Raw genomic sequence first — 22735 nt, forward strand, 5'->3', positions numbered from 1 at the left:
ACACATCCAATTTGTTAGTCGTTGACACCGTTTTTGATTTTAATCGTTGATGAGAGCGGCAGTAAATTTCGTCCTCGCTCTCGCTCTCGTTCACGACGACATGGTGCTATTTGTCGGCTCGTTTTCACGAGAATAAAGGCGATCGGATTCGATGGTTTTTGACACAGTCGATCAAACGCTGCCGTTTTAAGTGGAGGCACCGCTTTCAGATAATATAAACCTGTCCTGAGGTGTCACATCCAACCTTTGAGGCCCACGGGGCCCTGCATTCCAGGAGGTCCTGGGTAACCGGGAGAGCCACTTCTGCCAGGGTAGCCAGGAGTTCCCATGGAGCCTTTGGGTCCTGGTGCTCCTGGATCACCTGGGGGTCCCTTCACGCTGTGGCAGTGTTCACACCTGGATGGAGCAGCCAGGTTCTGGAGCAGTGCTGGGAGTTGGTCTGCAGGAAACAACCAGAAGACACTGTATATTAAAAGCTAAATCAAAACTTCTTCCATAACTGTCTCTGACCACATAATGCAGTGTGGTCTAACCACACAGAAAAGTCATATACATGTTCACGAGTAAGTGCTTTTGAAAAGTGTCAGCATGTTTTTGTTTATTTTTATTTTGAATCTGGTGTTGTGGGAAATATTCAAAGTTTCTGAACTATGACTTTCCCACTGCCTCATTGGAATTTGTGAGTCGGTTTGCTTTCCTTTCAGCTAATGACTCCTTTCTCGTGCATTGGTTCAGCCACTGACTTATTAGGGAGGTTCTCAGAGGTACACCCATATATAGCTGTATTAGCTGATAGCACAGGTGAGGTTACGTGTTTTGGATTTGTGTTTAACCTGAATAAATATGCATTTTAGCAACTACATTATATTGCTTGATCTTGATATGAACTTAAGTGACATCCCATCATATTAAACCATATGAATATAGGGTTTAATATGACGTCGGCCCACCCATTGATGCTATAACAGCTTCAGCTCTTCTGGGAAGGTTTCTCACAAGGTTTAGGAGTGTGTTTATCCCTTGTATGGTGTTTGGGTCTGTGGGACCTGTTTTCATTTCAGCTCACAATCACAATCACTTTTCAATGACCACACACTGTACACCCCCTCCACCAAATTGTAGGTCCTTTGTAACTTTAAGTTCTGTCTCCTGTCTGGGCCTGTTGTTGGTGTGTGTGTGTGTCTGTGTGTGTGAGAGAGTTTGGTGTTTCTGCCGTTCCCGTATATGGTTGCAGCGTTGTGGCAAAATTCAAGCACCGACATCTGTTTGCTTTCACATTCACGCACATTTTACCATCTATTTTTATTTGCTCATACTCTGTCCCAGCTGCAAATAGAAGGCGGGACACAATAAATAAACGAAGAGAGAGAAACTTTTTATGATGACGTGGAGGAAGAGGTCTCGTGGAGGAAAAGTCAAAGTCTGACAGTGATTTTGAAGAAGATGGCGAGATTGAGCATCAGCTAGTTCCAAAATGAAGACAAACCATAGGGCCAGCCTGTCAGCACCCAGCCCCAGGACCAGGACAAGACCATCATCAGCTAGCAAATGAAGAAATATGGATATAGATGCAACCAGAGCCAACATGCATGGCAGTGACTCGTGTGCAGGACATCAAGTCTTCTTTTGAGCTTTTCATCCCAGATTCCTTCCAGAAAAGGATTCTGAATTCCACCAATTTTGCGACTGATCTAGTAACTGATCTAAATGGATTAAATTTCTAATGAAGTTCAAATATATAAAAAGTTTGCAACTGCACTCCCCAGACCCACGAACACTGACTGAGTAACATAAATATGAACACCACACAAGGGTTATGGGAATTTTTGACCATTCTTCCAGAAGCACATTTGTGAGGTCAGACAATGATGTTGGACCAGAAGGCCTGGCTCACAGTCTTCACTCTAATTCATCCCAAAGGTGTTCTGTCAGGTTGAGGTCAGGACTCTGTGCAGACCAGTCAAGTTCTTCCACACCAAACTCTTTCATCCATGTCTTTATGGACCTTGCTTTGTGCTCTGGTGCTCAGTCATGTTGGAACAGGAAGGGGCCATCCCCAAACTGTTCCCACAAAGTTGGGAACATGGAATTGTCCAAAACCTCTTGGTATGCTGAAACATTCAGAGTTCCTTTCACTGGAACTAAGAGGCCAAGCCCAGCTCCTGAAAATCAACCCCACACCATAACGCCCCCCCCCCCCCCCCCCCCCCCCACCAAACTTCACACTTGACACAATGCAGTCAGACAAGTACCGTTCTCCTGGCAACCGCCAAACCCAGATTCATCCATCAGATTGCAAGATGTGTGAATCATTGCTCTAGAGTCCAATTTGCATTGCACTTGGTGATGTATGGCTTGGATGCAGCTGCTCGGCCATGGAAACCCATTCCATGAAGCTCTCTACACTGTTCTTGAGCTAATCTGAAGACCACATGAAGTTTGGAGGTCAACTCTGCAGAAAGTTGGTGACCTCTGTGCACTATGCTCCTCAGCATCCACTGACCCCGCTCTGTCATTTTACGTGGCCTGCCACTTCATGGCTGAGTTGCTGACCTTCCCAATCACTCCCACTTTGTTATAATACCACTGACAGTTGACTATGGAATATTTAGTAGAGAGTAAATTTCATGACTGGACTTGTTGCACAGGTGTCATCCTATCACAGTACCACGCTGGAATCCACTGAGCTCCTGAGAGCGACCCATTCTTTCACAAATGTTTGTAGAAGCGGTCTGCATGCCTAGGTGCTCGATTTTATACACCTGTGGCCATGGAAGTGATTGGAACACCTGGATCCAGTTATTTGGATGAGTGAGGGAATACTTTTCACAATATAGTGTATGTCATTGTTTTTTTTTTTAATTATTTTTCTAAATACTTATTTGAAAACCAGGGCTGCACAGTAGCAGCAGTTAAGAGTAATTTTCATATCAAGCCTTGAAAGCATCTGCAGCCGACCACGAACCAATTATCTCAGTCACACTCTGCGAGGGTGACGACAAATGTGTCACCACAAATGATGCAACACAGGTCACACTACCTAATTATTGCAAGCTGTAGGTGTTTATCTTACTTTATCACTAACATAATGTGAAAAGGGGATCCCCTCTGTACACTGCCGAGTTCGATAAGCGAGTAACTATCACTAATTACTAAGAACTTTCCATAAGATGTCTTGACCTGAGTTCTACCTTTTGTTTGCTTCATGTTTTCCATGTGCAGAATGAAAATATCCTTGAACCATGAATTGCCATCTACAGTTTCTCTTCTTTAATCTACATGCACAGCACCAACATGCAGAGAGTTATTGGCTGGAATATAATGTTCACCAGCTAGTTTCTGCAGCTAAAGAGCCTGCTAGCATATCATCTTATAGGGCTATACCAGTGCTGCCCCCATGTGGCCGAAACCCAGTCCTTAATGCAGGTTTATTCATTCATTCATTCATTTTCTGTAACCGCTTATTTAGTGCAGGTTTAATACACACTAATTAATTCTAGGACTGAAGGTTGTAAAAAGATTTGCATCATGTGTCTCAGCAAAATACTGAAGAATGGCTCATTTGGTGGATGTGGTTCATCCAGTTTTTGGTTTTGGATAAGAGCTAACATCAGGAAGTGATTAATTACTAATATTCAGTAAATGCAAAGGTAAATCGTGCTCATATAAATGTTTTGTGTCATTAGACCCGTTTGCAGACGTTGCAGTAGATTGAGCTTGTGTTGTATTGTGTGTGTGTACCTCAGAAGGTTTTTATGTGAAGTATGTGTGTGCTGAGACATCTGTTTCAGGTCACGGCTCCCGCTCTCCCGCTCCCAGCAGAGCGACGTGGAAACAAACAGATTTACTTACTGCGCAGAACATCAGTGCAGAGCTTTAGAAGATGTTCATCTGAGGGAGGCTTGCCCTGGAACACACAATTACACTTTGATTCAGCTGAATCTGCTCCGGGACTGGGAACACGGGCTCAGCCTGTGATTGAGTATGCCTGCAGATTCACAGGATCACCCCAACCCCTCCGCTCTCCATCGTAGCCCACACACATACACACAGTCCCGTTGATATCACTCCCAAACATAACTCACACAGTCCAGGCGTGAATACAATGACAGTATCATTCGAGCAGTTTTTTTTGTTGTTGTTGTTTTAACACCCATGAAGAAGATATGGTGAGGAGGAGGTTCACTTACAGGTTTTCCAGGATATCCTGGCTGGCCCGGTTGGCCCGGCAACCCATCCTGGCCGGGAAACCCCCTGGCACCGACGACACCCATGTGGCCCATGTCGCCCTTCTTTCCCTCAGGCCCCCTGGGGCCCATGTCACCCGTCGCTCCGTTCTGAGGCAGCAGCGGGGACAACAATAAACCTCACATTATAAAAGAAGAAGATCTGACTAATTTATGTGACTGTCTTTAAACACCTGCACTGGTACGAAGGTCTGTCAAGCTTTATCATAGTGGGATATGCTCAGTATTCTGCTGCAGTCCTTAGAATATATCAAATCTATCTATCAGGCATAACATTATGACCACCTTCCTAATATTGTGTAGGTCTCCCTTGTGGTGACTCATCAGAGAATGGACATGGGCCTTCTGAGGGTGTCCTGTGGGGAGGGGCCTCTGTGGATCATCCCACAGATACTTGATCAGTTTGGGATCTAGTGAATTTGGAGGCCAGGTCAACACCTTGTGCTGTTCTTCATGTTTTTTTTTTGAGTTGTTCCTAAAGTGTTTTTGTGGCTGCATCCTGCTGGGGATGGCTGCTGCCATCAAGGAGTGTCATTGCTATGGGGTGGGGGTTCCTGGTCTGGTCTAGGTGGGTGCTACATGTCTAAGTAACATCCACACCAATGAATGCCAGGTCCAGAAGTTTCCCAGCAGAACACTGGATTGTCACAAGATGGTCAACGTTATTTACTTCTCCTGTCAGTGGTCGTAATATTGTGGCTGATCGGTGTATATCTCTTCTCGTATATATCTCTATACCTCGTTCATTGGCATGTATTGTACTGTATTTCCCTGCAATGCTGGAGTCGGCCCTGGTTGTTAAAAGAGTTTCGTCAAACCTTAACGTCTCTGTCGTTCTCTTTACGGGATTTGAGGAAGTTTACACCCCACCCGGCGCGTTACCTTCGTCGAGTACCCTCACTTCAAAGACCTTTCTCTTGTAAAGTCAGAAGAGAAGATGAGATGACCTTTCGCTGCTCCGCATTCTGCTTTTACCTCGGTCTTTCAGCTCTGAGACACTTTAACACCATCCTCATTTTTAAAGCACATCAGTTGGAAACACTAACAGTCAGCCGAAGACGGCGTGTTCAGACGTTAGCTTGAGTAGGTAGCTAGCTGACTACAGTGAATAAAATCTGCCGACATCAACTGTCATTTTCACTGATGACACTGACAGTGTTTGCTACTTTTTTTTTTTTTACAATTACAGAGAATTGCAAGTCTGTCACTGATGTCAAACTGCACACGAACAGAAGGCTTGGCAGGTTTAGTAACAGTGACAGTCAGTTAGGGCTAAATGTTGTGTTAAAGCCGTTTTTTGTAATCACAAAGCATGGTAATACAGTGCAGACTTGTATTAAATGACATCCTACAAATGGCAGCAACAGGGGAAAGGCTGTATTTCCATAAATTGTGATTCTGTAGACAGTACAGTAAGTGTTTGATATTTCAGATGTGTGCGCCTTTAGAAAAGAGTGCTTTTGTGATGTATATTTTTGCCCGGGGGGCCAGATTTCCCCAGGCCCGAAGGTATTGGCTCTGTAAGTCTTCTATAGCAGCCGTGCCGGCTTGACAGGGCTTCTCACCGCGGTTCAGAATAAGACAGAATGGATTATATCTAATACCGCAAAGTCTAATTCGACAAACCTCTCCTTTCCTTCCCCTGGGTCCCACTTCGCCCTGACGGAAGAAGAAAAGAGAGCAGGGAGGGTTGGGGAGAAACAGAGAGAGACAGTTAGAAACTTCTGCTCACATATCAAAGGCTGAGACAGTATGTCAGAGGAGCTACGCTCGCCGCTCTGCATTGCTGATGCAGAGCTGCTCTCTTTTCTGTCAAAACCACTGGCTTACAAAACATTTTAGATTGGCTATTGTAATGCATCCCCAAAAGATTTCCTTTGCTTTTGCTCCTTCTTGTAATGTGATAAAAAAATAATGCATCTGTGGATCTGTTCGTCCTTAAAAACCAACCATCCATTCGTACCCCAATTCTGTAAGGCATCGTTGTAGAGTTAAGCACCATCCTCTGCTACGTCTGAGGCTGTGGATGTGTTCCATTTTCCATAAAATCCTTCCTCTTTTTGCTCCACATGTCTTCCGCTATTTCCGAGCTTAGTAACTGATTTCAGTCGCACTTAGCGCTGAAGGAGACAAATAAGGCAGAGCTGAACAGAATGCTGCTTTTAGGACACTTTGTCCAAGGCCACACATGATGATGTGTCATATCAACAACACGAGGCCACTCAGTGTGCAATAACCCTTAAAAAAAACTGAAGACATGTGCTACTACTCATAACCTGCAAAAGGTGCTCAAACATGCAAGGAGAAACAACATCGCGCTCACATTCATTCCTCGTCACAGAGTAGCTCTTAGTTACTTCCAAATAACCTTTCATTTATTATTGCATCTATTTAACTAGAACTTGAGTTGCCTGACTAAATGTCCAATGGATCATTTACTTGACTCATCAGATGAAAAGTGTGCCTCTTTGCAAGTGCTGCATTAAGTTTAAAGATGCCCAGAACATTAAAATAAATAAATAAATACACAAGAGGCCACTCAGTGAACCTTGAAAAACCTGAAAGCATTAATGTGCTACTACTCGTAGTCTCTAAAAGGTGGTCAAACATTGTTCATGCAATGTCACCCGGGAGGCAGGAGCAACAACCTTGCAGTCAGATTGATTCCTCGCCACAGAGTAGCTCTTAGTTGCTTTCAGCTCCAAAATGGAGTGACGCTGTTTAGCCTGTTAGCTGACGTACTAATCTTATCATAACTTATATTAGAGAAACCTTTCATTTATTATGGCGTCTACCTGACTAGATGTTTTTTTTTATTACCATTAGAACTTGAGTTACTTGACTAAATGTCCAGTGAATTATTTACTTGACTCATCAGGTGAAGTGTACCTCTTAGCAAGTGTTGTGTTAAGGTTAAAGATGCCAAGATGCATAAAATAAATAAAATGGGAAGCCACTCGAAGACCGTGCTACTGCTCATAACCTGAAAAAGCATTGCTCATGAACTCGGACTGATTCCTCGTCACAGAGTAGCTCTTTCTTAGTTGCTTTCAACTCAACTCACTCCATGGTGGAGTAGAGCTGTTTAGCCTGTTAACTGTGTTCATTTGTGATGTACAGTCTTATAATAACCTTTAATTTATTATCACATATATTTAACAAGAACTTGAGTCACTTGACTAAATGTCCAGTGGATCATTTACTTGACTCATCAGATGAAATGTGCCTCTTTAGCGAGTGTTGCATTAAATATTGTCATTCGGACGATATTTACATCCGCGTATATCCAGATAGTGGGAGCAGCCTCTAAATAACACATTATCTGCCGCGAAACTCGTTCATTTCACCAATATTTTGTTATGATACTAGTGCTATTCCCCGTTGAGTCCAGAGTTAACTGTTATCATCATCATCCGGGGTCTGTACCTACTAACCTCTGACCTGGATGATGTCATCTCTGAGGGGACACCCCGTGATGGTCGGCTTGTTTACCTGTAATTTGCTACTGCTAGATTTTTGCAACATGGCTGAATATTTTTCCGATTCCGAGGTTGTGGACGACGACTTTGTTTATGATGGTCGTCCTTACCGTTATGAGCCAGAGTATACGGATGAGGAGCTCGTTGAAAGGAGGATGAGGAGGCAGAGAAAGGAACAGCTGGTCAAAGAACAACAAACCGCTGCACGTCCGCCAATAGATAAGAACAGACTCAACGGGGAATAGCACTAGCGTATCATGCCCCAGTCACTCCCACTATATGGATATACTCGAAGGTAAATATTGTATTTCTGATATCGTAATATCGTTATATGGGTGAGTGAACGATCATATTTTATGCCAGAAATAAGGTCCAGGTTGTAAAAAACAGTAGTTCCCCTTTAAAATGAAGTTTGCAGTAAAGTAAAACTTGTCAAAATGGATAAAGGGATAAATAATATGATTGTGATTGTGATGACTCTGGCACTTGTAACCAGAGTTATAGGATATAGAAAGTGATTGGGTAGAACCCTTCAGCTGTGTATTAACTCTGCCAAAATATAACTGAACTGTAACGCTCTGAGAAAGGCTCTCACATGAGAGTGATTTTGTTTTTTATATGTGAGCCAAACATGTGAAATGTGAGCATTTTCTCCTTGATTTAGGAAGTTTAAGACGTGGAACCATTTGACTTTTCTTTTTTTTCTTTTTTTTCTTGAAATGCACTTATCTTTGGCAGCAATTATTATTTGGAGACTTGAAAAGTTAAATGGGAAAGTTTTACTGAAGTACAGACCAGAGAGCTGTCTAAATGCTGAGGCTAAACACTCAAAGTGTCACCACATTTTTAAATGTTAATATTTTTCTGCTGTTAAAAGCCACCGTGCACATACATGTGAACACTTCTCTACTTCCTGGTAGAAGACAAGTGACAGAGAGGCCAAATAGAGTATTTTGAGGATTTGCTCTGTTGGATTAACCCGCTGAGCGTACACATACAACAATGTGTGTTATTGCACGCTCCAAATTAGTGCAGGATACACGAGACCGGCCATCTTGCACATGGCGTTGAAGCACAACCTGTTTTTTTTTTTTCTGCTCAAACCTGGAAGAAGTTGAAAAAATTGTTGTATGGAAACTTAAGAAATCAAGTTAAATGGGAAAGTTTTGCAGAAGTACAGCGCAGAGAGCTGTCTAAAGGCTGAGTTGTTGCAGATTTTTAAATGTTAATATTTTTCTACTCTTAAAAGCCACCACATGTGAACACTTCATTACTCCCCAGTAGAAGACAAGTGACAGAGGGGAAACAATTTAAATGGAACGCACCCTCCCCCTCTCCCTCTGCTCAACTGCAGTGCAGCCATATTTATTTTACCCAGCAGGAATTAGGAAGTCTGTCTGAAGACAAAAATATGTCACATCCATTTCAAGTGGTGACACACTTGTGATTCAGCGCTGATGCATTTAGCCTTGAGCGCGTGTCACACGGAGGCTGGGCCGCTCTCAAAACGCCGCGGAATTACAGAGTGCGAACATTAAGCCGCGCGCCGAGAAATACAATCGTTTTGTCTCTCCGCCTCGAGTGTCAGACGCAGGGATACACAACTCTGTTCCCGCGTGATGCAATACTGCTGCGCACGCTCGCTCAATCTCTCTCCGTCTCTCTCACACACACACACGTGCACTGTGAAGATCGATGCCGCCGTGATCAATACCTACTGATCAATTCCTAAATGCTTCTCGTTTGGTATTGTTGCTGATGAGAAGTCATCTGTTACAAGGCCGGGCTCGAACGGCAGAAACTGCAGATCTTGCGTCGCCGTTTGCGTCGATATGTGAGGTTATTACCAATTATTGATGATGATGATGGTTATGATGATCTCAATGTGAACAAACATCCCAAATGTGTGTTGCAGCCACGCTTCAAAGCCATCTGATTTCATCTCATTGCCCACAATGAATCTTGTCCTCACTGCAGATAGTTTGAAAATCATTTCCTCCTGGATTACTTAAATTCCATCTGTTCGGCATTAACTCATGTCCTATTCTCAGTCTTCAGCTGATACAGGTTGGCCTCATCATACTTTCTTCTATTAACTAATGCCTTATACGGCTACCAGAGTCTACAAGTGCACAAAAAGTGGAGCTATTTTGAGTCATCTCTAATTGTGGAGGAAAATCTTCATTCATTCCACAGAAAAGCTGCCCCCTGACAGGTGGTGCACACGAGCAAGCAGGAAGGAATCCACCTCGACAAAACGCTGCAGCTCTGAGAGTGTCGTACTTAAAGGCCGGCCGTAACGCTAAGGCCAAGAAGCCTTTCACTCTCGGTGAAGAATTGATTCTGCCTCTTGCCAAGGACATGTGTCGTGCTCTGCGGCTAACAAGGTGGCACATGTTCCTCTTTCAGCCGCCACAGATTTAAGACAACTTAGGGAAACAGCAGAGGAGACTGACACGTGAATGTGGAGCGGTTTAATGAGTCACCGCGGTATGCTGTTCAGGACGATGAGTACTGCTTGTTGAAAACAAAGAAATACTTTGGATTTAATGCAAAATACAAACATTCATTTCATTCATTCATCTTCTGTAACCGCTTGTCCTGTGAAGGGTTGCGGGGGCGAGAGGTGGGGTCCACCCTGGACAGGTCTCCAGTCTATCACAGGACTAACACAGAGAGACACTCACACCTACGGCCAATTTAGAATCACCAATGAACCTAACCAGCATGTCTTTGGACGGTGGGAGGAAGCTGGAGTGCCTGGGAGAGGGAAGGGAACCAGTCAGCCTGGATAAGAACCCAGAACCTTCTGGCTGTGAGACATCAGTGCTAACCACCACGTCACTGTGCTGCCCTAAAATACAAACAGCTAATGCAAAAAAAGATTTTGCACCATTCAGAATTTTCTACATTTCTGCACAAAAAATTGTTCAAAACATCAGCAGATTTTCCTGAACAGTTGACAATTCAAATTCATACACGCAGACATTATTCATACATGCATTTTTTGAGTTGCAAAAGTCAGATGGTCATTGTTGAAGGACCAGTGCATTCTGAATACGACCAGTGAATCGCAAAAGAAGATGTCAGGACATCTGTCCATGAGCTGAATGTGAAGAGAAACTGGGTCATGCAGCAAGACAACGAGCCCAAGAACACAACTGGTTCTACAAAAGAACGGTTAAAGAAGAACAAGATGAATGTTTAGGAACGGCCAAGTCAAAGTCCTGACCTTGATCCAATAGAAATGTTGTGGAAGGACCTGAAGCAAGCAGTTCATAGATGACTGGTCAGCAGTTACCAGAAATGTTTAGTAGATGTTGCTGCTGCACAAGTTGGTCACAGCAGATACTGGAAATAAGGGTTCTGTTACTTTTGCACCTCACGCTGTGTACAAATGATTCATTTTCTTGAACAAACACATTCACAAGTATAATAGTTTTGTTTCATGACTGGTTTCTCTTTGTCTATTTTCAGGACGTGTGAAAATCCGCTGATGTTTTGAGTCATTTTTTTTTTTTATGCAGACATGTAGAAAATTCTATAGGCCTCTGTGATGAGCCCTGGTGTCATCTCTGGGTATGTTTTGTGAGTAACCTCTGTCTCGTCTGCAGGTAGCTGATTGTGTGATCTGGAGCACCTGTGGCGCCCAGTGTGCCAAGATTACAAAGGTCCTACCTGTCTAATCAGTCTCTCTCTGCTCTTCTTCTCAGGCACTTCTCATTCCTGCTTAGTTCTGTTCGTTTAGGTTATCAGTATGTCTCCTACACTCTGCAACATTTTCACACACACGCTTAACTCATGCACAATATATGCTGACTTTACTGACTTCTACATCTCAAATGTTGATTCTTAATTTGGTTTAGTTTTAAAGTATTGTTTAATCAAACTAGTGGTGTGTCTTCTCGTCGTTGTGGCCACTTGAGCCAGGTCATCCATTCATTAATTTGTTTTCTATAACCGCTTGTCCTCTGGAGGGTCGCAAACACAGGAAGAACATGCAAACTGCACCCAGAAAGGCTGGTGGATTTGAACCCAGAATCTTCTTGCTGTGAGGAGACTGTGCTGGCCTGAGCCAGGTCATGACACCGCAAAAAAACACAAGACTATATGTAAACTTAACTTGACTGGTCACCGTCTTGTTCCACAAAAACAAGCGATCCCACAGATTCAGAAATATTCGTGAGCTGAAGCGTAAAATGATGTTGGAAGAAAATGTTACGAGACTCAGAGACAATAATTAAACTGTCATGAAAGTCTTTAAGTTCAAACATCATTAATAACAACTATGCTTCTCCAGCTACAACACTGCTTTGAAAATTCCACAGGACAAAAAGACCGTTTTCTAGCAACGTGTTCAGATTAGTTTGTCTGTTCATACTGTAGACTGTATAAAGATGGACGGTGGAACTGCTCCTCAAAAGTGAAGCCAAAGCAAGTAGAGCTCCCCCTGGTGGCTGGCTGCAGTATAGGTCAGAAGCTCCGCCTCCACTTGAGCCAAACTTTACGGTTTTTGACATTTTAGGTAGTTAATATAATGTTGATGAATGTTCAAGTGTCAATTTTGGATAAGTTTCAAGTTTCCAACATTTCCTTGTAACAGGTGGAGGTAGAGCAGAGCGTAGTGTTAATTAAATGAAAACGCAAGTGAGTCTGGAGGAAGTGTGGGCGGGGCATCGATATCTCGGCTCCACTTGGCTCCACTCTCAGACCATACTGATCAGACTCTGGTTCCAACCTCGCAAGATGGCGCCGACTGGATCCCCGGGAAAATAGCGCCAGTTTGGACCAATGCAAGGAAGTGGAGACGTGTAGTCCATATTTATATACAGTCTATGCTTCATACAACCATAAAACTGTACGTCTACATACTGACCGCCCTTTTCTAGTTTGATGTCTGTAACTGTGACAGACTGCCTGTGCTGGGCCTTCTTCACAGTCGCTCTCTGATCCTCAGTGGAGTGGTTCTCAGGTTAAGTCTGAGCACTGAAGTGGGTCGTGGCTTTGCCATGAGGGCCCCGAGAGTCTCGAGCAACTCTCCTAAACAGATTAGCTCGGCTAAGTCAGCCACCTCTTTCTGCTGAAAGTTTACTTTTAAACTATATGTTAGGATTTATTTTATTTTTTATTTTTTTGTTATTGTCGTTTGAAGCTTCCATGAGGTTTTATTCTCTCATTTGCATTTTTATTTGGTAACTTTTTTTTGTTTCTCTGCACTGCTTTTTGCTTGTTCTTATGTATTCTTTATACGGTGGGTGATTAATGGTGGGTGATAATCTTGTGTAGCACCTGGTAAAGTCACTTTAATAATATCATATTTAGTTTTCTCAGGTGATTCATGCTATTTAATAGAGAGAGATTTCATAAAATATATCTTAAAAACTGTGTAGGTAAAGGTGCCATCACAAGACTGGATTTGTAATATTTTATTTTGCTTTATACGAGTTTTGCAAACCTCTATTCTCACTAATATCCTAGCAGAGCTGATGTCTTAACCAGAGAAGTCTAAAGTAACACCTTGTAAATATGGACTGTTTCTCATCCTCATGCCCTTGTGGGAAACACACACAAACACACACACATTTAAACCTGTGCTAAAGGAAACATAAGCATCGCTGCCATCTAGTGGAAAGAGAAAGACTCTGCACTCACAGGTACACCAGGAGCACCTGGCTCTCCGTCCGTGCCTCGCTCCCCCTGCAAAGAGATACACCATGATTGACTGGAGGTTGAAGGAAGTTTGTTTACTGGTATGGCTTCATTCTGTGTGTGCATGTGTGTGTGTGTGCGTGCCAAGGGTGTGTGTGTTAGGACGCTCTGTGGATTTACGTGTGTGTGTGTGTACTGGTGCGTGCCTGTCCATGTCTTCATTGTGTGTGTGTGTGTGTGTGTGTGTGTGTGTGTGACTGTGTGTGTGTGTGTGTGTGGAGAAAAGGTCATGATTACCACTAGCAGCCAATAAGAGAAACCCAGGGAGAGAGTGGATAGGAATTGGCTCGCGGGTGACCTTTAACAAACCTGACTTTTTATCTCGTCCGTATGGCTTTCCGACCACATCCTGCAGCACTGTAGCGCGCCGCTCTGCTTTCTGTGCTCCTCTGGGCCATCACACCGTCTTCCATTAGCGGGCGTAAAGGGAACCGACTGAATCAGAGCGCTGTTCAATTTGTGACTTGACGCTTCCCAGCGGTAAAGGTGCAGACGCCGCAGCGATACTGAGGTGTCGAATGTAATTTTTTTTTCTGATATCAGACTGGATTTACTGAACCTATTCACCTGAGATGTAAAAAATACTCTATATAAAAAATAAATAAACTTAAAAGTCTCCTTTTCCTCCTTTATTTATGGTTAGGCTGCAGAATATTGTGGCCTAATATGAGTGAGGAAAATGATCACAGCTGGGACTGGCACTGTGGCCAGAAAAAAAAAATAAATGGATTAAATGATTAATCAATTATGAAAAGAGCTGCTAATTATGTTTCTGGAATAACTCATTAATTAATTTCAGCTGCTCTGAAAAGAAGTACCAAAAATATTGTCCAGATAAGCCAAGAGTTGTTTTTCTACCTGCCAGCCTGCACTTAAAAGTTTGCTGCTGCATAGTTGCATGTGCATGTACTGCATATGTGTGAAGATACATCAGAATCATTAAAGTATTAAATATATGGTACACGGAAATAATCCATGCAGTTTTAAAATAAGAATTTTTTTTCTTTGTCACAGTTGCCAGGGGTAAACTGTCGGGAGCCAAAGGAATCACTATAATGCAATGGTTCCAAATTATCTCTGTTGTCTGTCCTGCAGTGATTTCATCACAATAAACTGTTGTCCAACACTTACATGCGACGCTCACTCAACTCAAGATTGCCGACGAGTTGCCAACTAGCATTTTAGCAGCGTAGCTACGAAATGATGCCGTGGGCTCTGCATAGATTTGTTGCAGGAGTATAAACCGAGCTAAACTTTTGACCTGCCCATGAGCGTGAATCAGGTCTGCAACATTCTTTTGAAATTTGTGAGCTGGCATCAAATGTTCGTGAAGGCAAGCAGCAGCCATGTACCACATGAGTTACCAGAACGTTCCACTAGAGAACTGAGACCTTATCGAACTTCCAGATTTGCATGATGTATAGGCTACAGTAAACATGAGAACACTTAAAGGAGACTAGTATTTGGTTCATTCTAAGATAAGGGCAGTAAAAGCATCAGTGGCACCATTATGGTATGTTAATCCACTAAATGAACGATGTCTTCACAATAGAGAGTATTTTTGTCTCGTTCTGCCTGTACTGAAGATGGCAGCATTTTTTTTAAATGTCAGCCATATTGTTTGCTTAACCCTTCTGATTACACACAGCAGCACACATGGTGAGGCAGTAGCTTTCTAACAGGCTGTCAGGACTTTGTACAGCCACCACTGTAGATGTGCAAATTGCATGTTCAAATCAAAGACTGTATAAAAAGTGGACGCCATGACGGCTCCTCTAGAATGAAGCAAAATGCAACAAACAGGCTCAATAATAGCTGACCAGAAATGTATGTCATTCAGGAAAGCCGCATGGTTATAGTACGAGCCACTGGGCCTCAACATCTGCTGTCCCATAATTGCAAAAATGAATAAATCCTCCCAAACATTTACCAAATAAATGAATCTACAATTCATAATTTCACCGGAAGCTACAATTTTTTATCAGCCACCGTGTGATAATGTGGTACTGGTTGATGGTTGCTGGACAAAAAGGGTGCTACCTGAGAGCAGCAGGAAAGCAGAACACATTTCTGATTAATTTTCTAATTCAACTCATTTATTTTTGCACCGGGGGTAAAAAAAAAAAGAAGATTTCCATTTTCCAGCTTGCTCAGATTCCTCCTCATGCACCTCTCTGGAGGGATTTCTTTTTTTTTTTTTTTGTTTGAGCTCTCATTAGCTGGTGAACCTTCTAACTGTTTAATATTGATGATTTTTGTTACCCAAAATTATTTTCAGTTAATTAGTCCTCAAAGCCAGGATTAATGCCGACTAGTCGAGTTTGCAGTTTACATTTACGTCCGTCCAGATTCTTCAGAGGAAACACTGTGATTCCAGTGAAGCTGACCCCTGACCTTTTAGATATATAACGTCATACATTCATAAGTTGATCCCATTAGACATCAGTGTGAAATTTAGTCATAATAAGTGCATGAAGACTTGTGTTAGAGTCCAAAACTGAACATTGACAAGACTTTCCAGTAGTTGTTGGAAGTGAAAGATAAAAAATAAAACCACCATACCTGTTGTCCTTGAGAGCCGGCCTCTCCTCTCTCGCCCTATAACGAGACAACACTGATCATCACAACCTGTCCACCTTACATTTCAGGAGACAGTGTGACGTCTCAATAAAAACAAGAAGCTGCAGTCTGAGTACGGCAACCCAAAACCAGCGCGCTGAACGCTGAGATGCGGATTAAGATATCTTCTTCTGTGTTTACGTGCCCGGGCGTGCTGCTTTTGAAGTGTGAAGGACAACCTTCAGCTCCATTAAAATTAATCGTGTCATCTAAGCACAGGATGAATAATGCATGGACAAGCATGTATTATGTTAGGCTGTCAACATTTCCTCAGTACAGCATGTAAATCGTGTAAGCTCCTGACAGCGAGACCCATAAATCATTCATAAAGTTCCGCCCCTGTTGCCATTTGCAGACTTCATTAAGAGCAAATAAAACCGTGCGGATGGTTTCTTTTATTTATACACTTCGTCGTCGTCGTGTGTGAGTTTACCTTGTGACCTTTGAACCCCGGCAGACCCATGGCGCCTGGTAGCCCCGGGAAGCCAGGCTCGCCCGTTGAGCCCTGTGAAGACGAAAGGTTACTGATCTCCGGGGGAAAGAAAAGATCTGGAGGATGGCGGATTGTGCGCAAAGTGGAGCGGAAACAAGTAGCATCCAACGCGTGCTTCAACAGAAAATAACTTCTTTAACGGGAACATAAAAGGAGACTGTTTAAAAGAAAATCCAGGTGTGTGTCTCTTCTGTCTCAGGCTGCCGCAGCTAATAATCAAGGCGGCTTAAACACGGGTTATAAAGACGTTTGAGTGACAGCTCTTCAAACGCTCCTCTTCCTCGTGGTATCATCACTTCTAAAACTCTGACGCAACATGTGCCTTGAGAGATTTCACACTGAAAACAACCCGTTACCTGTAATTAGAGACTGTTTTTGTCATTTTCTTTTTTTAAAAAACAATCACAATGGTTGGCATTTGTGGGAGTAATTGCTCAGAAACCTGTCACTTAACAAACAAAATGGCATTAAAAGCGCAGCTGCCACTCATCCGGGCTCGCAGGTAGGTGAAATGAGCGCGGGCCGGCGACGACGGGGACGAATCTAAAGCCCGGGCCGAGCTTAATTCCCTCAAAGCCTCGCGTCTGCGTGGGCGTCGGGGTAGAGTTAATGAGAAACTGAGGAAACAAAGGCGCAAACAATGCACACTCTGTCAGATAACGGCTCGACGACGGCGTGTTCATCGAGATGGAGCCGGATGAAAGTTAATTTATTGCAGCACCTTTAGATCAGTTATGGGACAGACGCGTGATTTCCTTTCTTTCTTAAAGCGTCACTTGGTTTACATTATCAGAAAAGACCGGAGACGAAAGCTCGATTAAAAACAAACCAGATAAATCTGTAATTAAATTTGTGATGGTGTAAAATGATGGCTTTTGTTGTTGGTACTTTTTTTTTTTTTTTTTTTTTTGCCAGTTTGGACTTGCAGGACTGTGTCCACCATCAGTTCTGGGCTCGGGGATGAATTAATCAAAGCTGCTGTAATTCCAGCTCGGACTGCTTCGCTTAAAGTTTTCTGAAAGGTGCTGACATTAGCCAGGCCTCCGTGCAAATTAGCAGCACGGCGCAATTAATCAGTAAGATTTAGATGCTTGGGTGGCAATCCTGGGGAGTTACAGACTCCAAAAAAAAAAAAGAAGAAGAAATAAATAAATAAATAAAACAAACAAACAGAATATGGCATCATTCATCAGCCTGCTGGCACCGAGATTGATCTTACTCAGCTGGAAACGGGAAACCGCATCAAAACGGTTCGGGCCAAAGCTGGAACATGAAAACACGCGGTCTGAAGTCTCCATCGGGCCTGACAGCTTCCAACAGCCTCCTTTTTTGTGCTGATATCTGCTCTGTAAACCTCTGTAAACCGAAGTTATATCTGAAAGCTTTAACAAAACAAGGCACGATGTAAATCTTAGCCCTTCACTCACTTTCTGGCCGGGTGGACCGACAGGACCAACGATCCCTGGATCACCGCACGTCCCCTAAAATGAAACAAACACACTTGTCAGCAGACTTCTGAGGACCTTCTACCTCTTCCACCACATTCTCAGCTCTCATCCAGTCCTCGCCGATGCATTTAACCGTTTACAGACACCAGCACACTGAGGGGGTCACTGAGGGCACATCAGAGCATAGCTGCTATATGCATTCATATAGGTGCGGCGGCGGCGGCGGCGGCACTTGCAGAAGGAGAAGTTCGGTGAAGTGGAATATAAATCACAGCGTGCAGTGATTAATCATTATCCTCTCAGCCGGTCCCATTACTGGTCTCTTCCCTGTTAACCAGCTGTGCCAATCACAGAAGCACATTTAGAGGACAGGCAGTTTTTCTGTTCTGCTGTCTGGGGCCAGCGTGAGAATTTGAAGTTTTACACACTCAGTGCTGCTTGTAAGCAGTATTTTAATCGTGCATATGGTTGAAAAACGGAGCTGATTACGATTCACCCTTTTTTTTTGTCTTTATACGTCCTGCACCTTCTGCACGGACGTTGGATGTTCTGTAAATCATCTTGAGACAACTGGTATCGATGCTGGACGGATAAAACTTGAACTAAAACCTTTTGCAACTTCATCTAAACCTGCAAAACGTAATTTTTGGATGCAATATGTTTTACGTCTAGATCTACTCTGCAAAACACACACCACACAATACACTGCGGTTTATTCTTAAGACTGATGTTTTGTGGTTTGTTGCTGCAGCTTCGAGTGACCAGTACACTCTTAAAACAGGATTTTTAATCTTTGAGATTTGGAAAATACATATTTTTCAGATAATTTTTGCAAACTTTCCTCATAATTTCCCAAAACTTAGCTGCTATTTAGGGGTAAACTACAAAAGTGCTACTTGGTTTGGTGCAAACTGTAGTGCAAATTGCTTCAACTTCACCTACTTTTTTTGCTTAAAAGATTAAAAAGAGTAAATGCTTTTGAGCAAAATGTGCTTTAAAAATCAATGATGTATAATTTGTCACATTTGATTCATAGTGGGTGAATGGGCTTTCATTATAAAGAAGCCAAATGTTCCTGTAGTGCAGTAGATGTAAAGGGTGAATTACTTGTTCACTGACTTCCAGTTTTCTAGAAATTTCCAACTTTTAGTACCAACAGTGCTTTAGCTAACTGCAGACACAGCACTCTCTCCACTTCCCTCATAATTGCTAGCATAATATTATAATCATAATTACACTTAAGTTAAGTACACACGAGTAACTGTATCTGACTTTCCACCAGTTCGGCAGTAGCTGGCGTGTGGCCTGCTTCTGTTTCTCAGTGCGTCATCTTGTCACGCACGACTCAGCGCCGTCTCCCACTCCTTCCTCTCCCACTCCTTCCTCTCCCTCCGTCTTCTTTGCGCCGTGCACGCCGCGCCGTGTATGCACATTTCCAAAGGGACAGGAAAATGTGCATCTCAAGGTCAGAGTAAAGCGAACAAGTCCTCGTGCCCCCCGGTGCTAGCCTCTGGGAAGATAAAAACGGTGCACTTAAAGCGGCACTCGAGTCGTCCGGGTTCCACGTAAAGGTCAGTTTAAATGTCGGCTTTTCTGGAGACGAAAAGTCAGAACGCCGGCTTTTGTTTTTCTGCAATCTTGTTCTAATTTGTCTCTTTCAAATCTGCCAACTTTAATGTCTCGTGTAGGTCGTGCAAATTGGATAAAAACTGGAGCTTTGAATGAATGTTTTTGCAGTTCAACTCTAAACCGTCCTTGGCAGGATGGCATTTATCACATATTCAGAAACACCTACATATTGATTCCAAACAAGCTGAATCTCTCTCGGCAAAATGCAGTTTTCTCCATGGGAACATCAAGAGAAGAGGGAGGGAGGGAGGGAGGGTGCAGCATTACAGGCTGAGAATAGCCAAGTGGCTGGGGAGCAGCAGGCCATTAGCATAATAACCAATTATAACGTTCAACACACAGACCTTGGGACCATCTCGGCCGATCTCTCCGGGCGGCCCCGGGGGCCCCTGGACTCCCTGGATGAAAAGAGATATTGGAGGAGGGGGGGTGGAGAGAGAGAGAGGGAAGGAGAGAATGAGATGAAAGAGACAGACACAGAGCTCTGGGCTGAATGTGACAGAGTGCGTGACGGCTTAGTCAGGAAGCACTGAGGGAGAAATGAGATGGCTCGGGTCCACTCACACCACAAGCACACACACACACACACACACACACACACACAGAAAATCGCGTGGCCACATTTGCACACTGCTGCGCGCAAGCACACACACGGAGTTTACATATTCAACAAAGCATTCTGCCGTTTCAAGGACCCAGCTTGAACAGCTCCCCGCATGCCTTCAGCACAGGAAGAAAAAAACACACACACACACAAATAAATTCTACTGTCCAGTGATATGTCTATCTGTGAGGGACAGCCAGGACCTGTGGGTGGAGGGGAGGGGCCTCTGTTCAGCTACTTGATCAGTTTGGGATCTAGTGAATTCCTTGTGGCGGCAACTTTCACGACAACAAACGATCGACATGTCTGCAAGAGATGCGGATCATCATGTAGGTTACTGTTCTCCTGCCACAACCTGCTGATATGAGCCTCTTATTTCCTCCTCTTGTCGCAGTCATATTGACCTTAGGCTGTTTTAGGTAACAACTATACCCCGTGTCAGAAGAGTCCTAGGTTTGTTTTGAAGCCCAGCAGAAAAGAAACACATGGTTGCAGGCAAACAAACCTTTGCACGTCTATTGATTAAAAAGAAACTATTAAACCAGAGGCAGGCGCAGCTGAAATGCCAAATGTGATTGGTGTCAGCCGGGTCAACTGACTGTTAGCATGAATCCCATGTATATTCATTATCACAAGACGGTATGTGGTTGCCTGGATACGACGGGTGGCTCATCCTGCCCACGGACCTGGCTTTCCCCTTCTCTCTTCCCTCTTGACTCAGTGCGTGCGTGTCAGATAAGTCAGCCGTCCGCTGCAGGCGCAACGTCCACCACAGCGCAGTGTGACGGGAATAGAACGAGGAGGGTGAGGGCTAAAAGATGAAGCTCGTGGTCGTGGAAAGGTGACCTCTGTGCAGCCTCACATCCTGATAGATAGATGGATGGAGGCTGCATGGGCTGCATGAGCCTAATTCAGTCTAAACGACCACAGTTTAACTGAAACAGGTCCAATTTATGTCAGATGTTGGATAAGGAACAGATTATACTATGATAAAGATTTCCACGATGTAAATGTATAAATATATATTTATAATCTGCATGAACTGCCTCTTCATAATCTATAATCCTCACGACATGTATCTGTGCTTTCAGACTTTGGCCACAAGAGGGCAGCAGAGCTGTTACCACAGAGTCCAGTCATCACCATGGAGATCTGTCTCTGAGCTCTGCTGTAATTGCATCTCTCTTCCTGTAATCTTGTTTACCATGGGGGCACACACACACACACACACACACACACTCATCTGACTTTTGGCCTAAATTAACGAGCGCTCCGCCACTTTAATGACATCGCTGAATAAATCAAATGGACCAAACCACGAGGAGCCTGGGACAAATGAACCATCTCATTACGATCCCGCTGCAGACGCTGCAATGCGAGTGTGGAGTTCTGGAGAAGACACATAAAACTTGCAATGACGAATGTGGACAGGTGGACCCTGATATCCACACAGTTGCTCAGGGAAAGCTGTACTACAATCCCCAGCAATATTCTACTTATTTAAGATCACAAACAAGAAGCATGTGGTTTCATTTTGTATGTGGGTTGCTAATAGAGTCAGTCTGGGCTACGTCAACGAAAGCTAACAGACAAGACAAGTTCTTATTCTTCACATTGCATGTGGACACATAAACCTCCCAGCACCACGTAACAAGTGTTTCTGTTTTACTGACCAGTGTCCCCTTGGTTCCAGGTGGACCCTGTGGCCCAGGTAACCCGCTCTCACCCTAAAAAGACACCAGGGAACCAGTTAGCACTTTACGTCGCCGGGAAAACATTCTGACACAAAACACATTCATGTCGGAGCTTACCGGTGGTCCTGGAGGACCTGCTTCGCCAGGAGGACCCCGGTCACCCTGCAGATGACGAGAACACATCATGTTGCATTATATTTACAATATACTGTATTTTTTATATAATCCTCAGCTGGGGTCCGTGCTACTGAAGTCCACTCAGCTTGTGATTTGTGAACTGTTTCTTCAGTAGACTCGGTAGATGGAGCTTGGCATTTTGATCCCAAGTGCATCCTTGAGCAAGAACCCTAAGTTTCTCCCAATGCTTGGCACTAGCACGTGAATGTGCATGGGTAGATGTGTCATTGTGACTGTGCCACTAATATGAATATATGTACTGTGAGAATGTACCTGACAGTTTGCATGTTCTCCCTATGTCTGCGTGGGTTCTCTCCAGGTTCTCCAGCTTCCTCCCACCGTCCAAAGACATGCTGGTTAGGTTCATTGGTGATTCTAAATTGGCCGTAGGTGTGAGTGTCTCTCTGTGTTAGCCCTGTGATAGACTGGAGACCTGTCCAGGGTGGACCCCCCCTCTAGACCAATGACAGCTGGGATAGGCAAACCGTGCAGAGGCCTTCAGTGCATATTCACATATCCCAGTATTCCCAGCACCTTTACGACTTCTAATCAATGCTTCTGCAGACAGAACAGTCTCACCTCACATCCATTTACTAAATGTTGTAGTTTTGTGCATAAAGTGAGCGTGATGAGATT

At 43.7% G+C, this 22735-nt stretch overlaps 1 protein-coding gene across 1 annotated transcript in view; it reads right to left on the bottom strand.

The window, feature by feature from the left end:
• Positions 1 to 80: 80 nt before the first annotated feature.
• LOC311503480 (collagen alpha-1(XXI) chain) overlaps positions 81 to 22735 on the bottom strand; it is a 60781-nt gene continuing 38126 nt past the window's right edge. The window contains exons 20-30 of the mRNA XM_084566209.1: positions 22040 to 22084; positions 21902 to 21955; positions 19969 to 20022; positions 17975 to 18028; positions 16488 to 16559; positions 15998 to 16033; positions 13379 to 13423; positions 5874 to 5906; positions 4191 to 4337; positions 3853 to 3907; positions 81 to 439 (exon numbers count right to left, since the gene is read on the bottom strand). Coding sequence (XP_084422335.1) covers positions 234 to 439; positions 3853 to 3907; positions 4191 to 4337; positions 5874 to 5906; positions 13379 to 13423; positions 15998 to 16033; positions 16488 to 16559; positions 17975 to 18028; positions 19969 to 20022; positions 21902 to 21955; positions 22040 to 22084 — 801 coding nt within the window. The 3' untranslated portion in view covers positions 81 to 233. The remainder of the gene's footprint in view (positions 440 to 3852; positions 3908 to 4190; positions 4338 to 5873; positions 5907 to 13378; positions 13424 to 15997; positions 16034 to 16487; positions 16560 to 17974; positions 18029 to 19968; positions 20023 to 21901; positions 21956 to 22039; positions 22085 to 22735) is intronic.

This window comes from Chelon labrosus, assembly GCF_963514085.1.
Source record: "Chelon labrosus genome assembly, chromosome: 18".
In the NCBI taxonomy this organism is placed as follows: Eukaryota; Metazoa; Chordata; class Actinopteri; order Mugiliformes; family Mugilidae; genus Chelon; species Chelon labrosus.